Below are 23,448 nucleotides of genomic sequence, written 5' to 3'. Positions count from 1 at the left end.
TGTGCAATTCAGCGGCATTAAGTACATTCACAGCGTTGTGCAGCCACCACCATCCATCTCCAGAAATGTTTCATCATTGCTTATTGAAACTCTACTCTCAGCCGGGAGCAGTAGCTCACTCCTGTAACCCCAGCAATTTGGGAGTCAAGGTGAGAGGATTGCTTGAGTCTAGGAGTTCAAGATCAGCCTGGGAAACATGAAAAATCCTGTCTATACAAAACATATAAAAATTAGCCAGGCATGGTGATGTGTGCCTCTACTCCCAGCTACTCAGGCTGAGCTGAGGCAGGAGGATTGCTTGAGCCTGGGAGGTCAAGACTGCAGTGTGTCAAGATCACACCACTGCACTCCAACCTGAGTGACAGAGTGAGACCCTGTCTCAAACCCCATCCGCACCAAAACCCAAAACACCTCTATTCCCATTGAACAATAACTCCCCATTCCTCCCTTTCCCCAAGCCCTAGTGACCTTTAGTGTATTTTCTCTATCTATGACTTTGCCTATTGTAGGTACCTCATGTAAGTGGAGTCACACAATATAATCATACAAACATATAATATTTGGCCTTTTCTGTCTGACCTTTTTCACTTAACATAATGTTTTCAAGGTTATTCCATGTTGTAGCATCCATCAGAATTTCATCCCTTTTATGGCTGAATAATATTTGTCTGTATGTATATGTACCACATTTTGTTTATCTTTTTTTTTTTTTTTTTTTTTTTTTTTTGAGTTGTAGTCTCATTCTGCTGCCAGATTGGAGTTCAGTGGCACGATCTTGTCTCACTGCGACCTCTGCCTCCCGGTTTCAAGCGATTCTCCCTGCCTCAGCCTCCTGAGTAGCTGGGACTACAGAGGCATGCCACCAGGCCAGGCTAATTTTTGTAGTTTTTAGTAGAGACAGGATTTCACCATATTGGACAGGCTGGTCTTGAACTCCTGACCTCGTGATCCCTCCACCTCGGCCTTCCAAAGCACTGGGATTACAAGCGTGAGCCACCGCACCCGGCCTGTTTATCTTTTCATCTGTTGATGGACACTTGGGTTGCTTCTGCCATTTGGCTATTGTGAATAATGCTGCTATGAACACCGGTGTACCCATATCTCTTTGAGTCCCTGCTCTCACTTCTTTTTGGTATATACCTGGGTGTGAAATTGATGGATCCTATGGTGATCCTATGTTTAGCTTTCTGAGGAAATGCCAAGCTATTTCCCACAGGGATTGCACCATTTTTCTTTCCCACCAACGAAAGTCTAACGTTTGTTATTTTTTAGTTTTTGATAATAGCCACCCAATGGGTGTGAAGTTGTGTCTCCTCACCGCTTTCACTGGCATTTCCCTAGTGACTAGTGGTGTGGAGCATCTTTTCATGTGCTTATTGGACATCTGCATATCTTCTTTGAGGAAATGTCTATTCAAATTCTTTGCCCATTTTTTTGTTGTTGCATTTTTTTATTGTTTCTTTTTCGTTGTTGTTGTAGGAGTTCTTTGTATATTCTGGATATTAATCCCTTATCAGGTATATGAGTTGCAAATATTTCCTTCCATTCTGCAGGTTATCTTTTCACTCCCTTGGTAGCATCTTTGATGCACAAAATTTTTAATCTGGATACAGTCTCAACTTTTCTATTTTTAATTTAGTTGCCTGTATTTTTGGTGCCATATCCAAAAAAATCCCCAAATCTAATGTCATAAAAGTTATGTTTTCTACTAAGAGTTTAAAAGTTTTAGCCTTTACATTTAGGTCTTTGACCCATTTTGAATTAATTTCTGTAATGGTTTATAGAAGGGTCCAACTTCATTCTTTTGCATATAGACATCCAATTTTCCCTGCACCATTTTTTGAAACTACTGTTCTTTCCCACATTGAGTGTTCTTAGCACACTGGTTGGAAATCATTTGACCACAGACATGACAGGTTATTTCTGAGCTCTCTATTCTGTTCATTGCTCTACATGTCAGTCCTTACGTCAGTGCCATAACAGTTTGATTACTGTAGCTTTGTAATAAATTCTGAAATCAGGAAATGTGTATCCTCAATTTTGTTCTTCTTTTTCAGATTTTTTTTTGTTATATGACTAATGTCCCTTGAAATTCCATATGTAATTTAGTGCAAATTTTTTATTTCTGCAAAAAAATGCTATACAGATTTTGATACAGATTACATTGTTATCTTAACAATATTATTATTGTGCCTTCTGATTCATAAGCATGCAATATCTATCCATTTATTGTGCCTTTAAATTCTTTCAGCAATGTTTTACAGTTTTCAGTATACATTTCTTTTACTTCCTTGTTTAAATTTATTCTTAAGTATTTTGTTCTGTTTGATGCTATCGTACATGAAACTTTTTTGGTTGATTTTCCATATTTGGATTGTTCATTGGGGGCTTTTCCAACCAATACATTCTCTCCCATTTCCACTCTACACAGTGCCCCACCTAACCTGATCAGCCACCTGGATGGCCAGCAAAAGCCCCACATCCCAGGAAGCTTCTCAGTCCCAGGCAGATGGGGCTGGGTGGTCACCTTATGCTGACCACTCAACTGGTGAAACTCACGACCTCGGATGATCCAGTGGCCACTGGGGGGTGTACCCCAGCCTCAGCTATGCTGGGGTCAGGCGAGCTCCCTGCTGGGAGGCTGGGGGCGGGGCAGACACTTGCCCACCTGACAGATGCACTCATCTCCCTGACCCACGTCTCCTGTCTCCTTTTGTTTTAGGTCTGGCAGCGTGAACAACAACTGGATTGACCTTTATATGTGGGTGGAGGAAACAGTGGCGAGGTTCCAAAGGTACAGATCTCCCACATGGCAGCCTCCCCTGAGCTGCAGAGAGCTTTTCCTCTGGAAGACAGGCAGAGGGCACATCCCATCAGATGGGGTGGGCGTGGGAGTCCCTCAGTGGGGGACACAGAGCACAGGGTGGCATTCTGAAGCAGGAATGAGGCCAGCGGTCACTGGTTCCATCGGGTCTCAGCAGCCTTGACTGGCTCCTGCCTGTGAGCCCGGGCATATTGCAGGAGAGGCAGTTTGCCCTTGGGGACATCACACGCTGGGAAGGGACAATAGGCAGGGAAACCAGCTACTCAGTCCTGGAACCCCGGGTTACACAGTGCTGAGGGCTCAAGTAGGGGACAAAGAACTCACCTGGAAGGTTGAAGGAAAAAGCAGGAACTCCTAAGGACAAAGTCAACGGTGGCTTCCAAGTATGTGGGTCTTTGAACTGGGTCTTGTAGGATGGAAAAGACAGGGACCTGTGGTGGAGTGAGTGGTCTTGCTTGGCTGGGAATGAGGTTAGCTCACGGAGGGCTGGGAGAGGACTGAGCAGGTCAGCTTGAGGCCAAAGCCACAGGGGCTCATTGTGCCAGGCCAAGGAGCTGAGATTTCCTGCTGTGAGCCATGGAGAGCCAGAGAAGGCTCTTGAGCAGAGGAGTGGCGTGATCGAGATGGCACTTAAGGAAGAAAAGTCTGATGACTGTGGGTAAAATGAATGGGCAATAGGGCAGGAGCTGTTAGGAGCTCTGCTGGGGACATATGACAGCACTGTCACTGAGGGCTACTGAGGGTCAGCCGGCAGGAAGGAGGGTCAGGGAGAGGAAAGGGAGGCCGTGTGCATGACTGCCAATCGGGAGTCACTCCTCTGAAATGAAGGAGAAATGAGGGAGAGGAGGGGGAGGAGGGAATGGGGTGAAGAGGCAAAGAATTTTCCAGTAGAAGGGAGGCCAGCCGGGAGGGCTGTGTGTGCATCTCCCTGCCTGTTCATTATAAGGTATATGTGTCTGTGTGTGTGTGCATGTGCCCGTGTGTGGGTGCCTTGTGTGTGTGTGTGTTCATGTGAGTGTGTGCATGTGTGGGTACATGTGTGTGGGTGTATGTGTGTGTATACGTGTGTGTATGGGTGTGTGTGTGGTGTGTGTGCCTGTGCGTGTGTGTGCCTGTATGTGCATGTGTGTGCGCCTGTGTGTGCATGTGTGTGTGTGCTTGTGTGTGCATGTGTGTGCGCAAGTGTCTTTGGGGTGTTGGGAGTGTGGGGATGCAGTGAATTGCCATCCTGACTCTCTCTTCTGTGGAGCCCTTGTCTCCACAGGCCTCAGAGTTTTTCACTACATTTATCTCACCTCCTTGTGTCCAGCAAGGGACTCTGAAGCGGAAGGGTTGGGGCGGGAGGTTCGGAATTGGCCTCACCACCCTGGCTTCTGAGCTGGTGCCTCTGGCTTCTCACCAGCACATGATTCCTTCACAGCTCAGATATTCGGATGTGCTTCATCACCTACTCCACAGACGGCCAGACTGTCTTGCCACTCACCTCAGACAAGTGAGTGCTGCTTGGATCCCCCAAGGGGTCTGGTCAGCTTGACCAGAGAGAGCTCCAGGGAGCTGAGGGGCTCCCGGAGACCTTGTTTGGGAGCCTGACAGCACCCAGGGCAGGCCAGTCACGGCAACTCACAGTACCCACCTGACCTTAGCCCCGCTCCCCTGCACCCTCCTACCCATGGCTGCAAGGTTACCTGCAGGCCCCTGTGCTCCAGTTCTCAGCCTCCCCCACTTCACGCTCCCCTGCCCTCTCTCTGCCCTGCCTCCTTCCCTGAAAGGTGGCTGTGAGGATTCCCGGGGTGCAGGGGCTGGCGGAGGGGTGGGGGTGTCCTGTGAACACACACCTGTGCAGGCGGCTGCTCTGCGCCTGTTCCCCCTGCCCTGGCCAGTGTGGGAGGGAGACAGGGTCAGAGCTGGTGGTGGGAGTCGTGGGGCTTTAGTGCAGGGATGCTGGCAGGCCCAGACTGGGGAGTCCCTGGGTGGGGTTCTGAGATCCAGGGCAGGCTGGGAAAGTGGAGGGAGGCAGGAGGAATAAGCTCAGACGGCTGGAGCCCAGGCCCAGCAGGGGGCACTGCAGAGTTCCTGTTTGGTGGGAGGTGAGGGCCCTTCCAATGCACATGCCCGGAACTGGGCCCAGAAGAGGTGAAGCACAGAGGAGAGGTGAGGACACTGAGGACTGGATGGGGGACTGGGCCCCACTTGCAGCTTTGAGGGAATACAGGGTAGGGGAGCTTGAGTTTGTGTGTCCTGCGCTGTGGGTTTGTCAGAGAGACTGGAGTGGGTGTGAGGTGGTAAAAAGCAAGTCTATGGGGGAGGACTGTGGTGGGTGACCCAGACAGGGAGCGGGGTTTGGGCATGGCCAGAGAAAGGCCAGGCCGTGGCCTCTTCTGGGTATGGATGGGCCTGGCCTCCTCCCCTCCTGGGCTGGGCAGGGCGGGGCTCTTAGAGCTCTGGCCATGGCAGGGATGCTCTGCCCACAGTGGGAAGCCATCCTTCAGGGTCCATGCTCTGTCCAGCCTTGCTGTGCAGGCTCAGCCTGTCACATTGGATTAGCCTGACCCTAAGTCCCTGGCCCATCCCAGTCCTGCCACCAGAGCCAGTCCTGGCTGCCCCAGCCCATTCTGTCTGTTTTAACAGCAGCTGACAGGCCACATCCCCCAGCCAGCCTACAGATAGTGTTCGGCCCCTGCATGCACAGCTGTCGGGGCTGCCTCTCCAGCCTTTGGTCTTTTTGTTTCAGGGGCACAGAAAGTCAAGGAGGCCAGGCAGTCTAACTAAGCAGATTTGGTACTTCCTGTGTCAGGGTAAAGATAGAGCAGGAAACTGAGTCAGGGTCAGGGGTCTGGGGCCGTCGGGGCTGGGTGTAGGGCTGGGGGCTTAGCAGGATGACTTTTCCCAAATGCAGCCCTACCTGTCAAAGGATGGACCGCCCAACCCAAGAGAGTCCTTGTTAGGGTTAGGGTTTGGGTTAGAGTTAGAGTTAGGAATGTCAACCCCATTGTCAGTGGCTGACTCTCAGTTGCCCATCCCTGGTTCAGGACTAGGGCTAGGGCTAGGGCTAGGGCTAGGGCTAGAGTGAGTTAGAGTTAGAGTTAGAGGAGTTAGGAATGTTAACCCCATTGTCAGTGGCTGACTCTCAGTTGCCCATCCCCAGTTCAGGGTTAGGGTTAGGGTGAATATTAGAGTTAGAGTTAGAGTTAGAGTTAGGAATGTCAACCCCATTGTCAGTGGCTGACTCTCAGTTGCCCATTCCCGGTTCAAGGTTAGGGTTAGGGTTAGGAATATCCGCCCCTGTGCAGTTTCTGACTCACAGTTGCTCATCCATGGGAAGTTCCCACTGTCACCAGAGATAGCCAAGCAGGGCCCTGGTGAAGGTCCCCAGGCCTGCATTCTCTGTAACTGCGATGAGCTCAGAAGGGCTTGAAATCTCTGGTCAAAATCACGATGAGGAATGAGCAGGACAAAGCCCTTGCCTGGCCCCCTCCTTCATCCAGGAGGCCTTGCACAAAGAACAGTGGCTCCCAGAGAGCTTGGGAGCTGATTTTTAACAGTCAATGTCTTTCCAGGTCAACCACCTTTTTAAATTTTTTTCAGGAATAGAATAAAAAATGGTCTTGACCAGCTTCGGAAAATTGTACCTGACGGACACACATTCATGCAGGCAGGATTTAGAAAGGTATAGACCCCTTGATCTCCTAACTCTAACTCTAACCCTAACTCTAACCCTAACCCTAACCTACAAAATCTTAGAGCATCAGTGGGATCATCTCACTGTCCAGGCTCAATATTTCTTCATTTTCTTGCAGGCAATTCAACAGATTGAAGCGTTCAACTCCGGAAGTAAGCACCTGCCATCCCCATGGTGGTCCCATAGGGGGAACAGAGCTGGGCGAGAGCCTCAGAGAGCTCTGTGTGCAGATTCTGCAAGGCCACCCCTGCCCTGCAACTTGGAGCAAGTTGCTCACCCTCTCTGAGCTCCAGGTCCCTCCCTGGTGCAGTGAGCATAGTAAGCCCCCACCCCATGGAGTTCTGAGAACTGTGTAAGATCCTGTGTGTGCACCCCTGGTGCTCATAAACCTGAGGTGCTTGCCCTCCAGCTGGGCTGTGTGAAAAGGAAAAGAGAAAAGCCAAGGGGTTTGCCCCCTTGCATGCACCTTAGTCTTCCTGCTCCCTTCTATGTCTCCCCTCCGAGTGACTTGCATTCCCTGACCTGTCTCATGTGGTACAGAAGGCTGTCCGGGGGCCCCCAACTCCCCTCCCCACCGTGTCGCTGCAGCTCTTGTCAGGAAAAGGCAGGGCTGGTGAGGAAAGGCATTGAGGTGGCTGTGGGGTCCCCTGCCCAGGTGCCACTGACCTGGAGTCCTGAACTCCTGGGCCCAGAGATGCTGGCAGGGCTGCCTGCAGGCTCTGCTCACAGCAAGATCCAGCCCCCTGGGAGCCTCCCTGAGCCTGTCTGTTACAGGAGGGCCCAGCAGCTCCTCCTGCTGCCCGTGGGACAGGCCTGTGGTCGTTGAGTCCTGGCTGGAGCTGCCCTCAGGCAGAGGTGGTGCAGGCTGCTAGTGGGTGAGGATTCAGGCAGCCTGGTGGGAAAGACTGTGCCCCTTTCAGCCCCTCCTCTGTAAAATGGGTGCTGGGCTGAGACCTCCCTTACTCTAGGGGGTCTCTGGGTGGCAGGTGCTTGGGTCTTGGCAGCCTCTCCTCTGGAGGATGAGGTGGGGGCACCTGGCCATGCCCTGGAGTGGGCAGTGCTGTGGGTCCAGCCACCTGCAGGGGCTCCGGAGCTTCTGGAGGTCACTCCTGGTGCCTTTGCTGAGCAGGCCACTCTTTGCTTCTTCTACAGACAAGGTTCCCAGCATGATTATTGCTATGACTGATGGAGAGCTGGTGGCACATGCATTTCAGGACACTCTCAGAGAAGTGAGTCCAGTTCATACTTACCAGCATTTTGCTCCATGAATTTTGATGACTAATACTCAATGCCTTCTTTCCCTTAGTCTCAAAAGGCTCGGAAACTGGGGGCCAACGTTTACACCGTGGGTGTGGCCGATTATAAGCTGGACCAGGTAATTCCAAACAGGTGACCAGGCACCACTTTCGAGCCTAGTGGGGAAAGGCGTCCCAGGTGGCTTTCCCAGGGCCACCCCGAGGATGGTTGTCTAAGCTGCCCCAAGTGAGATGGGCCAACCCATGGCCACTGCAGAAGTGATTGACAGCGTGTTGTACAAATCCCACGATGCCAGAGGGGAGGGTGGAAGAGCTCCCCGCTCCCCAAGAGTGGGCTGCTGGCTGGAGAAGCCTGCAACATTCAGAGCCTGACATTCTGCTGCCCCCAAAGCATGGGGGCAAGACACTGTCCCCTGGGCCTGGAGTCTGCTGCATCCTCACCTCCTGGCGGGGATCCAAGCCAGCTCTGCTCTCCGTAGATAACAGCAATTGCAGACAGCCCGGAGCACGTGTTTGCAGTGGAGAATGGCTTCAAGGCCATGAGAGACACCATTGATGCTGTGAGTGGGCGGAGGTGAGGGGCTGGGGGCCTGGCTCCTGTGGCCGGAAGCTCACTCTCCCTGCCCCGCCCCACCCCTCCTGTGTTCCAGCTCACGTCAAAGGTCTGTCTTGACGTGACATCGGTGGAGCCTCCCACTGTGTGTGTAGGAGGTGAGAGCTGCGGAGGCCCCGCGGTAGCCACAGGGTGGTGTGCATGGGTGCAATCGTGTATGGAGTGTGTGCATTTGCTTGGTATGTGTGGGGGAGGATATGTGTGGGGGAGGATATGTGTGGGGGAGGATGTGTGTGGGGAGTGTGAGTGTGGTGTGTGTATGTGGTGTGTGTGTGTTTGGTGTGTGTGGTGTGTGTGTGTAGTTTGTGTGGGTGCAGTGTGTGTAGTATGTGTGGGAAGGTGTGCTGTGGGAGGCTTGATGTGTGTGAAGTCTGCGGGAGAGGGTAATACGTGGTCTGTGTGCTGTGGAAATGTGTGTGATTGTGCGGAGTGTGTAGATGTGCTGTGAGTGTGGTGTGTGGGGTATGCATGAGTGATGCATCTGTGTGTGTTGTATTGTGGGGTGTATGTTGTGTGGGAGCTGAGGTGCTGTGTAATATGTATGTGGGGGTGTGAGTGTATGTAGGGGGCATATATGCGTGTGTGTGGTGTATGTGCAGTGTGTGTGTGTGGCATGAGTGGGGGTCTTGTGGGAGTGTGTGGGAAGGTTGCCTGGTGTGTGGAAGGCTGCTAGTGTGTGGGAAGGCTGTCTGGTATGCAGGTATGTGGAGCCCAGTGTGTGTCTGTGTCATACGGGGAGTTGGGAGTGTGTTGCTGATGTGTGTGGTGTGTGTATGGGATGTGTGATGTGTCTTCGGTATTTTTGGTGTGTGTGTGCTATTTATGTGTGTGGTGTGTGGGTGCGTGTGCTTTGGGTGTGTGGTGTGATGTGTGTGGTATGGGGTGGGTTGAGTGTGTTTGTGATGCAGTGTGGATGGGTGGGTTGGTGTGGATGTGTGGCCCACATGGGTGTGAATGTGAGTGTCTGTTGGTGTGGAGGGAATATGCGGGGGTGGGAGAGTACCTGTGTACAATTAGTGTGCTGTTACCTCACAACAATAAGTTTAAAGCAAGAAAAGACATGTGTGAGAAGCTCTCAGGGAAACACCAGCAAATGGCATGGAGCCGCAGGTAACCCAGACCACAGGCCAGGAGCAGCCAGGGCTCCTCCCAGGAAGGCCAGGTAGGTGCAGGAGCTGAAATATCTGTGTAATTTACCACATCAGCAAAACGGGAAACAGGAACCAAGCGGTTATCTTAGGGGATGAAGAACAAGAAGTGGGGGCGTCAACATCCCACAGCACCCTGTGAGCAGAAGGAAACCTCCATAGCCCGACAAAGGCGTCCACACAAACACCCTCGGCTCACCTCAATCCCACAGGATCAATCCCAGTGCCTGTCCCTGCTGTCTGGGACGTAGTGAGGATGCCCTCTTGCCAGCCGCGGTCCCAGCATGGGTGGTGACAGCCTTGTGAGGGCCTCTGTGATGCCTCTGTCTGTGCTGAGATCTTTCTGTGCAGGCTGGGGCTCTGCATGGCCAGCAGTTGCACAACTGCGGCTGCTGGAGATGAAGGGAGCCCTGGGTGTCCTCCCTCCATGGGGACAGCACGAGGCCCTTCACAAGACCACCAGGCCCTCCAGCAGCTGGGCTCTGGCTTCCCTGTTCCTCACTGCAGGGTGCCCTGGCAGTAGGCTGTGGGGCACACTGTCCTTGTCTGAGCTCTGCTTTCCATGGGCACACAACAAGAAGTAAATTGTCCAATTCCAGCAAGCTCCAGCGGTGCCTCTCATGAACAAAAAGGACACTGTCAGGCCTGTCTTGAGTCCTAACGCACTGGGCTGTGTGGGGACTGGCACAGGGCTGGGAGCTGGTAGGTCCCACAAACAGGAGCTGTGCTGACATTTCCATGATTGGTCCTGGGCTCTGTCCCTGACCCCACCTCTCCCTGATGCAGAGCTGAGGGTGGGGGTGGAGTAGAGAGAGCTCCCCTCCCCCTCGGGGTCTCTTTCTGCTGCTCCTGGTTTAAAGCCGCTCAGCCATGCAGCAGTTGTGACAGCTGTGCTCCTCTGATGACGTCCCCTGGACATGCACAGGCTGTGGCGTGTGAGCAGCCCTGTCAACCCCAGGTGAGGATGGAAGTCGTCACTCCTCCCTGGAGGCAGCTGAGTTGAGATAACAGGTGCCCTCTGCCCACCAGCTCCGCCCTCTGCCTCTGCCCATGTGGCCTGGCAGTCACAGCCCTGAACTGTCAGCTGTTGGCTAACTTGGGCAAAGCTTCCCCACATGGAGGGTGACAGTCACAGCAGGGAAAGGCCAAGGCAGGAGCCTGAAACCCAAATGCAGCAGAATGAGCCTGTCAGCAGGCTGCCGCCGAGAAGCCAGGAGGGCTCCAGGGAGCCTAGGAAGGAGGCCGGGGAGGAAGGCACGCAGCCCAGACTCCCCCGTTTAGCCCTGGGCCTCATAGCCTGGGAGAGGCCTCTGCTGGCCTCACTGCTCCAGGCCCATCCTGAGCCCATCCCCCACACATGGCTGGAGGATTTTGACAGGCACCTCCCTCTCCAGCCTGGCAGGTGTCTGACGCTCTTAGCAGGAACTCCAGGCCCTCCAGGGGCTACTCCCTGCTCTGGGAGCCCTGTGCAGAGGTGGGACCAGGTGGGGCATAGGCACTCTGCAAGCCCTGCCTCACCTTGAAGGGCTGAGCCCACCTGTCCCTCACAGCCCTGTTCAAAGGGCATCTCATCCTGGAGGCTTTCCCTGATGACCAGCCAGCCCCTCTGACTCCCTGAAGCCCAAGGGCTTGGTCTGTGCCTCTCATCAGTCGCTTGTCACCCAGGATGTATCATGACTTCTGGCTGTCTATGTCCAAGCATAATTTTCTTATTTAGTTCTTTGGTTTTCTTCCACCCTTTTATTGTTGAAATTTTCAAACCTATAGGTGGGTGGAAAGGATTGTGCAATGAACACAAACACACCTACATCCACCACTGGGATTTTGCAATGAATGTTTGGCCACATTCCTTTCTCTCTCTCTCTCTCTCTCTCTCTCTCTCTCTCTCTCTCTCTCTCTCTCTCTCTCTTTATCCATCCACCTTGGGAAAAAAATGCTTGCTTGCAATACATAGAATACATAGTCCTAACGCAGCCCAGGATGTAATTTGCAATTACCCCGTCCATGGAGCTTTGGGGCAGCCCTCAGTCCTGCTTAGAGTGGCCAAGTTGTGCTGACCAAGGGGCGCAGGCCACAGGCCCAGTTGCTCCCTCCCGGGCACACACTGAGCCCAGTGTCTGGCTGGCCAGGGCTTTTTGGAAGCCTGAGTCGGGAAGACGTTGAGAGTATCTGGCAACATCAGATTTGGAAGCAGCTGCTGTCAGCCTTAGCGGTGGGAAAGAACCCCATGCTTGCCCTGTGGGGGCCCATGTCTAGTTTCTCAGAACAGGGCACCAAGTTGGCATTTCCTGCTGTCTCTCACAGCCTCAGTGCCCCCAGCAGGCCCAGGCCTTTTTGAGGGCAGTGTAGTATCCATCATGTGGGTGCCTACAAGGGCTGGGCTGGCACCTTGAGCAGGAAGAGTAGGCCAGGCTCAGCCAGCTGATGTCAGCAGTCAGCGTTGAGGGCCTTGAAGTGAGGTGGGCCTCGGAGCTCCTCATCTGAGGAGCATGGTTCCCTAGGTCCCAGCCAGGAGCTGACATGGAGAAACAAACCCACTGAGGCTTGCATTTCCCATTTTCCAAGAAAGCTAGAAATCTAGATATTTCTGGGAAATGTTCAGGCTTTCAACTGCAGGCTCCCATTCTGAAAGCCTCAGAAAGCATGTCAGCAGGCCAGCTTCACCCACAGCCTGCCTTGAAGGTGTGACGCTGCAGGAAGGCAGGAAGCAGGGTTCACAGGAAGTTTTCCTTGGGTGCATGAATCAGGGGTACCCCAGGCATCAGCAGGGATTGGAATGCGCGGGGCCTGGGTCAGGAGGCAGGGGTGGAGGCCATTGCCCTTGGCAGCTTCAGACCTGTGGTAACCCCGGCTGGCTCCTGGGGCCAGCCCTCACCTGCCCTGTGCCCCCTGTGGTCTTTGGCTCATGGCAGGAGTTGTCCTTCCACAATGGTGGAAGGACACACTCCCTGAGCCTCAGGGTGGGTGCCCTGTGGTCCTTACTGGTTCAGGAAGAGCAGGAGATGAGGAATCACCTGTAGGTCTCTGGAATCACAGCTAAAACAGGGCTTCTGTGATGGATTCCCCTGAGCAGGGTCCTAGGTGGCTTGCCTGCCGCACCCGAGTCCTGGCCCTGTCACTGTGGGTGTCCTGCCTGCCACAGGCACACAGAAAGACAGGGAGGAGAGACCCCAAGTGTTCAGCAGCCCTGAAGGAGGCATCCAGGCCTGGGCGCCCAGTTGGGTGCATGAGACATGGTGTCTTCAGGCAGCATTATGGCTCCGCTTACACCTTACATCAGGGAGGGGCTGGCTGAGTGCACGGCCTGCGCACCTGGGGCCCGAGGGAGCACCACAAATTTCAGGGCAGGGATAGCACTCTGAGCCTACCTGTGCCGGGACCAAGGCCTTTCCTTAGCGTGTTGGTTCAGGAATGGTAGGGAGAGGGCCCTTGAGTGTTTGAGGCCCAGACGCCTCCTCCTGGATCCTCAGTGACACCAGATGAAGATTTGACCCAGTGGGCACATAGATGTTGGTTCAGATGCAGCTCTTTCCTTACAGGAGCCTCTGCGAATTCGGTTTTGGGGCTGGATCTCCAGGAACAGGGAGGTCAGAGGGGAGGCAGCCCTCCACTCTTCCTCACTCAGACTTTTGAACGTTGTCCTTGCAGAACCCTACCATGTGGTTGTTCATGGAAATGGCTTTCAGAATCTAAAGAAACAGGATGAAGTTATTTGCAGATTTATCTTCAATGAAAGCACTATCATTGGTAAGTTGTCTCCTCGGTGCCTCTGAGTCATATATTTCCCACACAATGCTGCCTTTCCCCACAGCCAGCCAAGCCTCCCAGTCCTTGCCAACCATTCCCTTGGACCCGGTGGGGTTAGAGGCCATGAGGACAAGTGGAAGGAGGCACTGGGAAGCCTGGCCACCCCTCCCTTCATCTGCCAAGTGGGGAAGTAACAAATCCCAAGAGAGCATCTCAGATCAGGGCTTCCCCCTCAGTGAGGCTGGAAGGACCCGAAGCCCACAAGGCTACTCCTGGGAAATGGTGGCAGCCCCGGAGGTCTGAGTCTGGCTGGCCAGGTGCACCAGTAGCTTGCCCAGAGGGGTGTGTTTACCTTGCATTGAGGGAGGATGCCAGCCTGTAGGCCTGGGCCCTGGAATCCTGGCTCAGGCACACATTGCCTGTGTCACCTAGACCAGATGAGTATTCTACTCTGAGCCTCTATTTTCTCAATTTAACATGGAGCCAATATGGTGCTGGCTGTGTATCCTTTAACTGAAATGGTTGGGACCACAAATGTTTTAGTTTCTTAATTTTTTGAGGTTTTGGAATGTGTGCATTATGCTTATGTTTCAGCATCCCAAACCGCAAATTTGAAATCTGAAATTCTCTGTTGAGCATTTCTTTTGAACATCATGTTGGTGCTCAAGAAATTTCAGATTTTGAAGCATTTTGGATGTAGATTTTCATATTACAGATGGTCAGCCACAGTTGCACCTAACTATGCAAAATCACATGTGTAGAGCAGTTGGTTCGTGGAAGGGCTATAGCATTTTAAAAAATCTCCTGTTATTTGACTATAGTTAGGCATCAGGGGACCTCTGTGATGGTGGAGTGGCCTGAGGAAGCGCACAGTCCAGGCAGACACTGTGCCCTGGGTGCTGGGGAGGGGGTGTGCTCTTCCCCACTGAGCGCCTGGGGTGCAGTTGGATTTTTGCATCCTCCTTGATCTTCCCAGGTGGCCCTTTGATACATTCATTTGATCTGGTGATAATATGTTCACTGACATCTAATTCCAGGGCCATGTGGTAATCCCAGGATGACTTCTCTTCCCCCAAGAGGCTTCTTGGTCATTTTCCTCTTTTCCATGAATACATAGGAAGCGCTGGGCCTGTCATCCCCACATTCCCACTCATTAGCATTGTGTGGATGGTCTCAGGGAATTCGGTTTTCACTGGGTTATACTTTCTCAGGAGTGTCTTAGGGACTGAGCATCCCCTTTCTAAGGAAAGGTAATGCTTATTGAGCACTTACATCAGATATTGTGCCAAGTGCCTTACACACAGTATCTCCCTGAATCCTCAAAGCAGCCTCACAGAAATTCCTTTGAATGTGTCAACCTAAATAACAGACAAACAAGGGCTCTTTACAAGAAAGTGATGTTCATTTGAGAAGGGGCATCACAGTGGGAATGCACATCCATAGGAAACTACATGCATATTCAGGAAGGTTCGATTTGACAAGAGATGTGAGGAGGATTACATAATTGTTTGAGTTAATTCTTGGCTACTAAGGTCAATAATAATAGAGGTGACCCCAGTGTGAGGTTGCGTGGGCAGTAGCTGGGCAGATGTCCTTGCAAAAGTTGCAATGGTCTTTGTACAAGGTTGTAGTTTCGCAGAGACTTGTGATGGTTTTTGTTATCAGGTATACAAGCTCGTGAATCCTCTCTTCATAAACTTCCCCATCTCAACCTGCCAGGATTTTTTTTTTTTAAACATATTAACTCCATTTTGATTTGACAATGTTCACAGTTTCTTCTTTTTGATGAAAATCTTTCGGCTGCTCATGGTGGCTCACGCGTGTAATCCCAGCACTTTGGGAGGCTGAGGCAGACAGATCATGAGGTCAGGAGATGGAGACCATCTTGGCTAACATGGCGAAACCCCATCTCTACTAAAAATACAAAAGAAAAAAAAAATTAGCCGGGCGTGGTGGCAGATGCCTGTAGTCCCAGCTACTCAGGAAGCTGAGGCAGGAGAATTACCATATATTTTACATGAGCACTCATTTATTTAAGTCATTCTAAACAGAATTCCTTAAGGGATTTCTGGATGACTATGTCAGATTTTACCAAGTAGACACAACATAAAACTTGTACGTATGTGTAAACACACCTAAACATATATACACACACACAAAGATTTTATAGCTTACATTTTAGAATGTTAGTCGTAAGACAATGGAACATACAAACTCACCAGTTAATAAAAGCCTGTTGTGGCAAGGTGAGGTTGTTCATGCCTGTAATCCTAGCTCTCTGGGAGGCCAATGTAGGCAGATTGCTTGAGTTCAGGAGTTTGAGACCACCCTGGTCAATATGGCGAAACCCTAGCTCTACCAAAAACACAAAAAGCTAGCTGGGTGTCATGGTGCAGGCCTATATTTCCAGCTACTCGAGAGGCTGAGATGGGAGGATCACTTGAACTTAGGAGGCAGAGGTTGCAGGGAGCCAAGATCGTGCCACTGCACTCCAGCCTGGGTGACAAAAAATTTTAAAAACATAAAAAATAAAAGTCTGTTGAATACAAATTATATGTCTGACAAAGTTGGTTATTGTTCACATGACTAAACTTTATTTGCCCTTGTCAGTAATCCAGTGAAGGCTACTGATAAAAATTTTGAGTAAAACAGTTTTTATAACAGTTTGGTTTTTAACAAGCTGCTTTTTTTTTTTTCTTTTTTCAGGTTCAAATGACTTTAGAGTTAAATTTTCAATGTTTACATTTAGCTATGACTGGTTGAATTAGATGATAAAAACAAAATCTCCAAGTATCCTTGAATGTATCTTTTGTTTGCTAGTCCAGTTTGTTTGACTGGGAAGGAAAGCATCTTAGCAGTTTTGGTTAGTACAGTGTTGGGTTAGTATAGTATTGGGTTAGTGTAGTATTGGGTTTCCTTTTTTTTTGGTCCCTGCATGTCACACAAAGCAAAATTTTTATGCCAGACTGAGACATATTACTGCTCTGAGTTTAAGATTTTGACCTGTTTAATCCAAGAGCCTAACTTTTATAAACATTTATCTAGTCCTTTTTTCAAACTATTCATGTTTTAATTAACTGCTTCATCACTCTAATTGTTAGTTAGACAAACCTAAATTTACATTTCTAAAAAATGTCTAGGTTGTTGGTCACCATGGAGCTTTTGTAATTTGTAAAGTGATTGATTTGAATGCCCCTTTTGGCGTTTTAAGAAAATCTTGGCTGGAATGCCATAAGCAGTGAGCTTATCTCAATACCAGTAGACAAGTCTGCAGATTTGAAGCATATAGACAGAAATAGAGATAGAGAATTTAGAGGATTCTACATGTTAACTCTATATTGGCAGAGTTTTTTAGAGAGTTCGAATAATGACTATTTGGCTCTGAATTTTCCTTGATGGAATTTGCCCATCCGTTTTAAAATGTGCAAAAAATGGGCCATAGTATGTAATTGGCTGGAATCCCAGAAAATCTGGCATGCCTTAATGCTTGAGAATCCCATTCCATTTCTTTTTGATCTCTCCAGTGCAAAGAAAATCCTGAAAATCTCCTATCAGGAAAGGTCAGGAGTTTGGACTGGTGCTTTGGACAGAGGCAACTGCCCTAGTGGCTTTTAGTTAGCCATCTTGCCTCCATTATTCAGAAACTTATTTTTACCAGGAGAATATTTTCAGAAACAAGCAAGAGAAAAGGCCAAATCAATTACAGACACACAAAATCATTGTTCACAGAGAACCAAATGATTCACAGAAAACCAAATGAGCTCAATGAACCAAAATCATTGTTCACAGAGATTTTAACCCAGGTGTGCAGCTCAAACAAAATATTTAATTAGGAATGCAGAACTAAAAGTGAATTTGCCAGAAAAGACATGTCTCACAAACAAATGTAAATTATGTAGAAACAAGGGTGCTCAAATCAGAACACCACTTGTCATTATACCAGAAAGAATTTACCAGAAAAGACAAAACATTGTTATCATTTCAGGAGGGATATAAGGTCTTTGGTTACAGTGGCCTTATCTAAATCAGATGCTGAATGATGTCAAGAGCTTCTACCCAAAAGTAGGAGGCTCAGCCTGAAAGACGACTCAGGGCAGAAAAAGCAAGTCACAGAAACAGAGAGCTCAAAGGGCTCAAGTGACGACTGCACACCAGTTCCATGAATGGCTGATTTCTTCCAATAGTGGTCCTACTCCAGGTCCTACGTCTGGACACCATTTATGTCAACCTGAACAACAGAGTTTCTCTCTAAAAGAAAACAGTACTTATTCAGGAACAGTGCCCGGCACTGGGAATATGTGTGCCATAGTAATGTGCACAATCAGGGAGGTAACAAAAGACAAAGGCTTTTAAAGGAGAAATGAAGATTACATAATTGGTTTGAGACCATTATTCTTGCCCAAACAGATCAATAGCAAGGGTGACACTAGTTCAAGGCTGGACAGGCAGTTCTTGGGCACATGTTCCTGTGGATGTATTTTTTTGTGTTAAGTTTGCAATGGTTTTTGTGCAAGGTTGTGGTTTTTGCAGTCTTTTGTGATATTTTTATTACCAGGCGTATAGGCATAAAACCCTCTCTTTGTAGCCTTTCTTAGCCCTATTTTTCATGGATTTTATTTTATTTTTTAACACAAATGACTTCATTTTAGTTCTGACAACTTTCCCGTATGGATGGAGAACTACAGAGAAAAGCATGAAGGAAGAGCCTGCCCAGGGCCATACAGTTCATGTTGCAGGGCAGGAAAGCGGACCCAGGCGATCTGCCTGCTCTACCAGGGCCTTCTGCCTCCCTGTGATGGCAGCTGCTGGGAAAGGGGGTACCCAGCCTGCCTCCATGAAGGGCATTCAGCTGCCTCCTCTGTGGGCCTGTGGGTGCACTGGCTTCCCACCCTGGAGGTTACCGTCTACCTCTCCATACACAGGCCAGCACTGACGTCTCACAGCGGGGAGCCCCTGCCACAGCTCTGGGCACCTGCGTAGATGGCCATTCTGCTCCTGGTTGATGGCTTGTCCAGGAGTAAAAAGAAACTTATTTTTAAAAATAATTGAGAACAACCTTTAAACCTATTTTCACTATTAGGAAGATATCCCCTGAAAATGTCCCTGGAGTGTTGGCCACTACTGAACACGCCTCCCCTGCACCCCCCACTAGATGGCAGCGTGCCTTCCCTGGCCACTGATGCCAGCCTGGAGGTGCAGGTCAGGGAGAGACTTCCCTCTGTCCTGCATCTGTCCCTATGGGGAAGCAGGGGCAGAGCCTGGTTCTGGCTTCTGGAAGCGCCTGGATGCAATTTTTGACAACCTAAATAACAAACAGTGTCTCTAAACAGAAATGCTATTTATTCAGGACCAGGGCATTGCAATGGAAAACACATACCAGAGTAAACTATGTGCATATTGAGGGAGGTGAAAAAAAAGAAACCAAAAAAACAGAAGAGTTTTTACAGGAAAATGAGGAGGATGCCATAATTGTTTTGAAATCATCCTTGGCAAAAATGTCGATACCATGGGTTCTACCAGTCCTAGGTTGGCCAGGTAGTTGCTGGACCCTGGGAAGCCGGGGTCCTGGCAGCCAAGCCCAGTAGGTAGAGAGCTGGATCAAGGCCAGCAGGCAGATGCCCACGCCCTCCCCCACAGTTCAGGAAGTGTGAAGAGGGCGTGGGCTCAGGAGTGAGAAGGTTCCATGTCTACACATTACAGAACTCTCCTGAGCCCACCACGCTCCCACAAAAATGAGTAAATAAATACATAAATAAATAAAAATGGGAAAACAAAATTGCAGACTTAAAAAAACAAACCCAGTGCCCTCCTCAGGCTTCCCCATCTTGGTAAATTGTGTTGCTGTCCACCTGGTTGTTCTGGTCAAACTCTCAAATGTCATCTTTGACTCCTCCGAGCTTCCTCTTCACATCCATCCCACCAGCAAGTCCTGTTGCCTCCATGTTCAAAATATATCCTGGATCTTCCCAACCTGGACAGATTCACTGCACAATAAATAAAACCCCAACCCCTTTCCAGGGCCCAGGAGGCCCTGCCCCTGTCCTGGGTCACCTCTTTCCCTCCTTGACAAGGTCAGCGAGTCACTGCCCAGAGCATTGGCACAGGCCACTCTCTCAGCCCCAAGCACCCTTGCCTGGGATCTTTGCCTGGCTGGCTCCTCATCTTTTTAATCTCAGCTGGATTGTCACCTCTTCAGAGAGAATTTATTTTTCATGGAAGTTTACAACACTATACAAAGTAGCAAGAATTGTGCCATGAACTTGAAGAAGCCATCACCTACTTTCAATCATTCTTAACCTGCCCCCACCTGCTTTCCTTGGTACCCTTACCACAGAGTATTTTGAAGCAAATCCCTGGCCTTGCATCATTTCATGCTCTTCTAGACCAGAAATTGTGGCTCCACAAGAGAGGAAAAGTGATGCGTAACAAAGCGACTGTCCCTTCCCTCTGGTCCCCTCACCTCCTCTGGTCATGGATATCACAGCATGTTGCACTCTCTGTCATCTGTTTTGTCCTGTTTTTTATTTTGTTTTCTGTGTCCCATGCAATCCCTAAAGGTGAGTCCTTGAGAGCAGGGACTCTGCCTGCCTGTTCCTGTTACACAGCAGAGCGCTGCACAGGGCCTGGGTGTGGCGGGTGCTTGCAGGGGTCTATGCAATAGGAAGGCAGAGCCCACATGCCGGTCCTGGGCCACAGGGTCAGCTCTGCATGCTGAGGACACACATGGGGAGGAACAGTGGACAAACAGGTGCATTGACATTCTTCTCATGTCATTTTCTTTTAGATGAAAAGCCAACCAGTATCTACAATAATTCCATGAATTGCCCTGGGCCAAAACTAGAAAAACCTGAAGAGTAAGTGCCCCTGGCAAGAGGCCCCAGAGGGCAAGAGATCAGGGAGTCAGGGTTGGTCACCGTGAAGTGTACAGAATGTGGATGCCACCCCCTGCTGGGGCAGCCCATGTCTGTGGCTGGGCAAAGAGCAGCCTTCTCCCCACATCCCTTGTTGGTGGCCCCAGAGGTATTCAGGGATCTGCAGTGTTCTAGGGTCTGTGAGGAGGGCAGGATGCAGGAGATAATTGCCCAAGGAATGGTACCTTTGCTTCAGGTTGCCTCTCAGAGTTAAGCCAACAGACTGTAAATACAGAAGAGCCAGAATGGTGACACCAAGCAGTGGTCCCTGGTCATTTAGGACATGGTCACAATGGCATGAGACCCCATGCAGGGCCCCTCACTGCCTGACCCGCTTACCCTTTGGTCATCCTTGCTGAGTTGACCTGCAAGTGTTTGGGGAATGACCTCTCATGACCCATGCTGTCCACTGGCCAAGGGCAAGAACTGCATCTCTCCGGGCTGGGTCTCGCCATCTGCGTTTTCTGTGCTTTAGGGAGTACTTTATTGAAGTCAGCTTGAACAACGGCAAAACATTCTTCAAGAGCAATGTCAGCGTCACCAGCAGCACATGTGTGAGTACCAGGATGGGGTTGCAAACACGTATGAGGACTGTCCAGAGCCTCTGCACTAGGAGATATACCCTGGGGAGGACAGAAAGGGCAGGCAGTTCCCAGGCAGTCCCAGAAAGTAGTGTGTGCAGCAGGCACCTGAGGCTGCTCCAACCAGGCTTCCAGATGGTGCAGGTGGGTGAGGCTGGGAGGCTGTCTGCCAGGAGCCAGAGTCCAGCACCTGTAGGCCAGGACCTCAGACCCAGGAGCACTGGAGGATTCCACACACTGCCGTCAGGGTGTGTGTGTGCCACTGAACTGGTGCCCCAGCTGCTGATCTGGTCCTGAACCTGCTCATGACCCTGGCCCCCAAGCCTGCCTGGTGCTCACTTGCTGTCATTTCCCAGATGCCTTCAGCCCCTTTGCTGCCTCTCCTCCTTGCTCAGGCCCCTGAGATGTCCCTCTCTGCTCCCTCGCCAAGCCCTGCAGTATGTCCCTTCCTACTGCTGAAGGGAAGGCTCTCAGGCACTCGGACCTGGGCTCAGCTCCAAGAAGCCCCTGAGAATGGAAGTGCTGTGCCCCAGGTGCCTGCTCCTGAGAGCTCCATGTCTTTAGGCAGCTTGGCCCAGGGCCGCATAGGCAGGAGGATGTGCTGGAGGGACAGGCGGAAGGCCAGAGCCCACTCCACTGCCTTGTACCCAGTCTTACTTGTGAGGACACACCGGTGTTGACAGCCCTCCCTCTGGGTCTCCCCTTGCCTGTCCCTGCACATCCACACATGGATCTGCAGGCTGAATGCATGCATTCCCCATCAGGAATCTACTCACTGATGGCCCGACTGTGACAGGCACATCAGGAGCAGCCCTGGGGCTTCCACCTTGCCAGCGGCCTTCATGCTCAGCCTCAGTGGTTCCTCTCCTTCAGCCAGCCGGGTGCCCGGCACAGTCATCTTCCCTCCCCTCCTCTCCTCTCCTCTCCCCTCCTCTCACCTCCCCTCCCCTCCCCTCACCTCCCCTCACTTCCCCTCCCCTCACCTCCCCTCCCCTCACTTCCCCTCCCCTCTCCAGCCTTCTTTCTAAGTAGAGCTCTGGATCTGGGGAAGGCCTGAGCAGCCTGCGTTCCCATGGATGCAGCCCGAGGTTCCTTTATTGTGAAGAACACCCAGAGAAGTGTTCCCGTTGCTTACACCCCATGTGGCCCTGGTTCTGAGCCAGGACTTTGTCTGAGCTCTCTAAACCTCACAAGTGCCCCCAGGGAGGGCGGCTCATTCCCTCTGCACAGGTGTGGAGGCTGAGGCTCAGAGCGGTGCGTGGATGTGCCCACGGTGCAGAGCCTGAAAGTGGGGAGAGAGGCTGTGGGGGATGGACCCGGGTCTCCTGACCCTGCTCCTGCACCTGCACCTCTCTTGGCCACAGTACCCCCACCCTCACCCGTCTTTGTACCTGTAGATTTTGTGGTTCTCACAGAAGCCCTGTGCTGCAGGCAAAGTGTGCAGTGAGGGTTTATCAGACCATGGAAGCTTCCAGGACTTTCTTGTCGGGGCTCTGGGGCAAAGACTTTCAGCAGGGCCAGAGAGAGGGTCTGTAGCTCTCTGGGACCCAGCCCTGGCCGCTGGCCGCACTGTGGTACCCAGATGTGGGGCCAGCTAGGGAGAGTGAGGAGTGGGCAGATGGCTGCCAAGTGGTGGGCACCCAGAAGAGGCCACCCAGGCCCTCCCAGGCCTGGCATTCCTCTATCCCTTAGGTGTGGTTCATGGTGCTCTCTTTCTCCACCAGGGGATTTTCAGCAACTGGCTCTATTTTTTGCTGCCTCTGCTGCTTCTGCCACTACTGCTGTGTTGTCTCTGGCGGCTGTGCCGCAAGAAGGCAAGTGCTCCCTGCCTGCCCAGCCTTGGGGCCCAGGCACAGGCCCGCCCTCTGAGGGACTCTAACATGTGACTGCCCCGTGATCCCACTTGTGGGAAGTTTCCCTCAGCTCCCAGCTCATCATGTGAGCCCAGGGAGTGGCAGACCTGTCTACACGTTCCCAGAGCCTAGCAAGCCTGGGCTTCTGCAGGGCCTCCTGCCTGGGCTGGTCACATAGAGCTGGCCTGGGATGCCTTGGACATGGGGCTGAGGCCTGCCCTGGCTCCTAGAGAGAAGTGACCCCAGAACCCCTGAAACCAGGGCTACCTCAACAATCTGGACTTCTGGAAGCCTCAGATGGACAGGGCCAGGAGGTGGCCTCTGTGTGGAGGGAGGAAGAAAGGGTGCCCCTTGAAGTCCTGATGGCCCAAATGGAGGACGGTGCTGTAACTCCCAGCTGTCTGTGCCTTGAGGAACCATCATGGATCTTGGCACATGTCTGGTGCCTTCCCCATTCCTTCATCTGTCTTTACTGAGCTGCTGCTTCCCCTGGGCCCCATGCTGGGCTGGGGAGGGACAGAAATGAAGCAGCCACCGTTCCCCACAGGCAGCTCACAGTCCTGTCCTGTCAGGGCTGAAGGTGAAATGTCCACCCCACAGGAGTGGGAAGGGCTCTTTGTAAGGCAGAGCAGGACCCAGAAGCAGAGATGGAGCCTGGGGCAGGGAGGATAGAAGGGGTGCTGGGAGCTGGGGTTGGCAGACCCAGCTCCGAGAGCTGCAGAGGACAGAGCAAAGGGAGGAGAGGACAGAGCTCAACCCAGGGAACACACAGGGCTCATGTCTGCATAGGGAGCCACAAGGGGAGGAAGCCGGGGAACTCAGCCATGAGACTGGGA

The 23,448-nt window shown here is 51.4% G+C and overlaps 1 protein-coding gene across 1 annotated transcript in view; it reads left to right on the top strand.

The window, feature by feature from the left end:
- The window catches only part of LOC103215817 (anthrax toxin receptor-like), a 45,717-nt gene that overhangs the window by 2,213 nt on the left and 20,056 nt on the right, over nt 1-23,448 (top strand). The window contains 12 exon segments of the mRNA XM_007962542.3: nt 2,723-2,794; nt 4,245-4,316; nt 6,410-6,491; nt 6,622-6,655; nt 7,656-7,732; nt 7,810-7,878; nt 8,239-8,319; nt 8,410-8,470; nt 13,169-13,267; nt 20,052-20,121; nt 20,654-20,732; nt 22,484-22,573. Coding sequence (XP_007960733.3) covers nt 2,723-2,794; nt 4,245-4,316; nt 6,410-6,491; nt 6,622-6,655; nt 7,656-7,732; nt 7,810-7,878; nt 8,239-8,319; nt 8,410-8,470; nt 13,169-13,267; nt 20,052-20,121; nt 20,654-20,732; nt 22,484-22,573 — 886 coding nt within the window.

This window comes from Chlorocebus sabaeus, chromosome 9, assembly GCF_047675955.1.
Source record: "Chlorocebus sabaeus isolate Y175 chromosome 9, mChlSab1.0.hap1, whole genome shotgun sequence".
In the NCBI taxonomy this organism is placed as follows: Eukaryota; Metazoa; Chordata; class Mammalia; order Primates; family Cercopithecidae; genus Chlorocebus; species Chlorocebus sabaeus.
The sequence above is the reverse complement of the archived record's forward strand: the minus strand, read 5'-3'. Positions and strand labels throughout refer to the sequence as shown.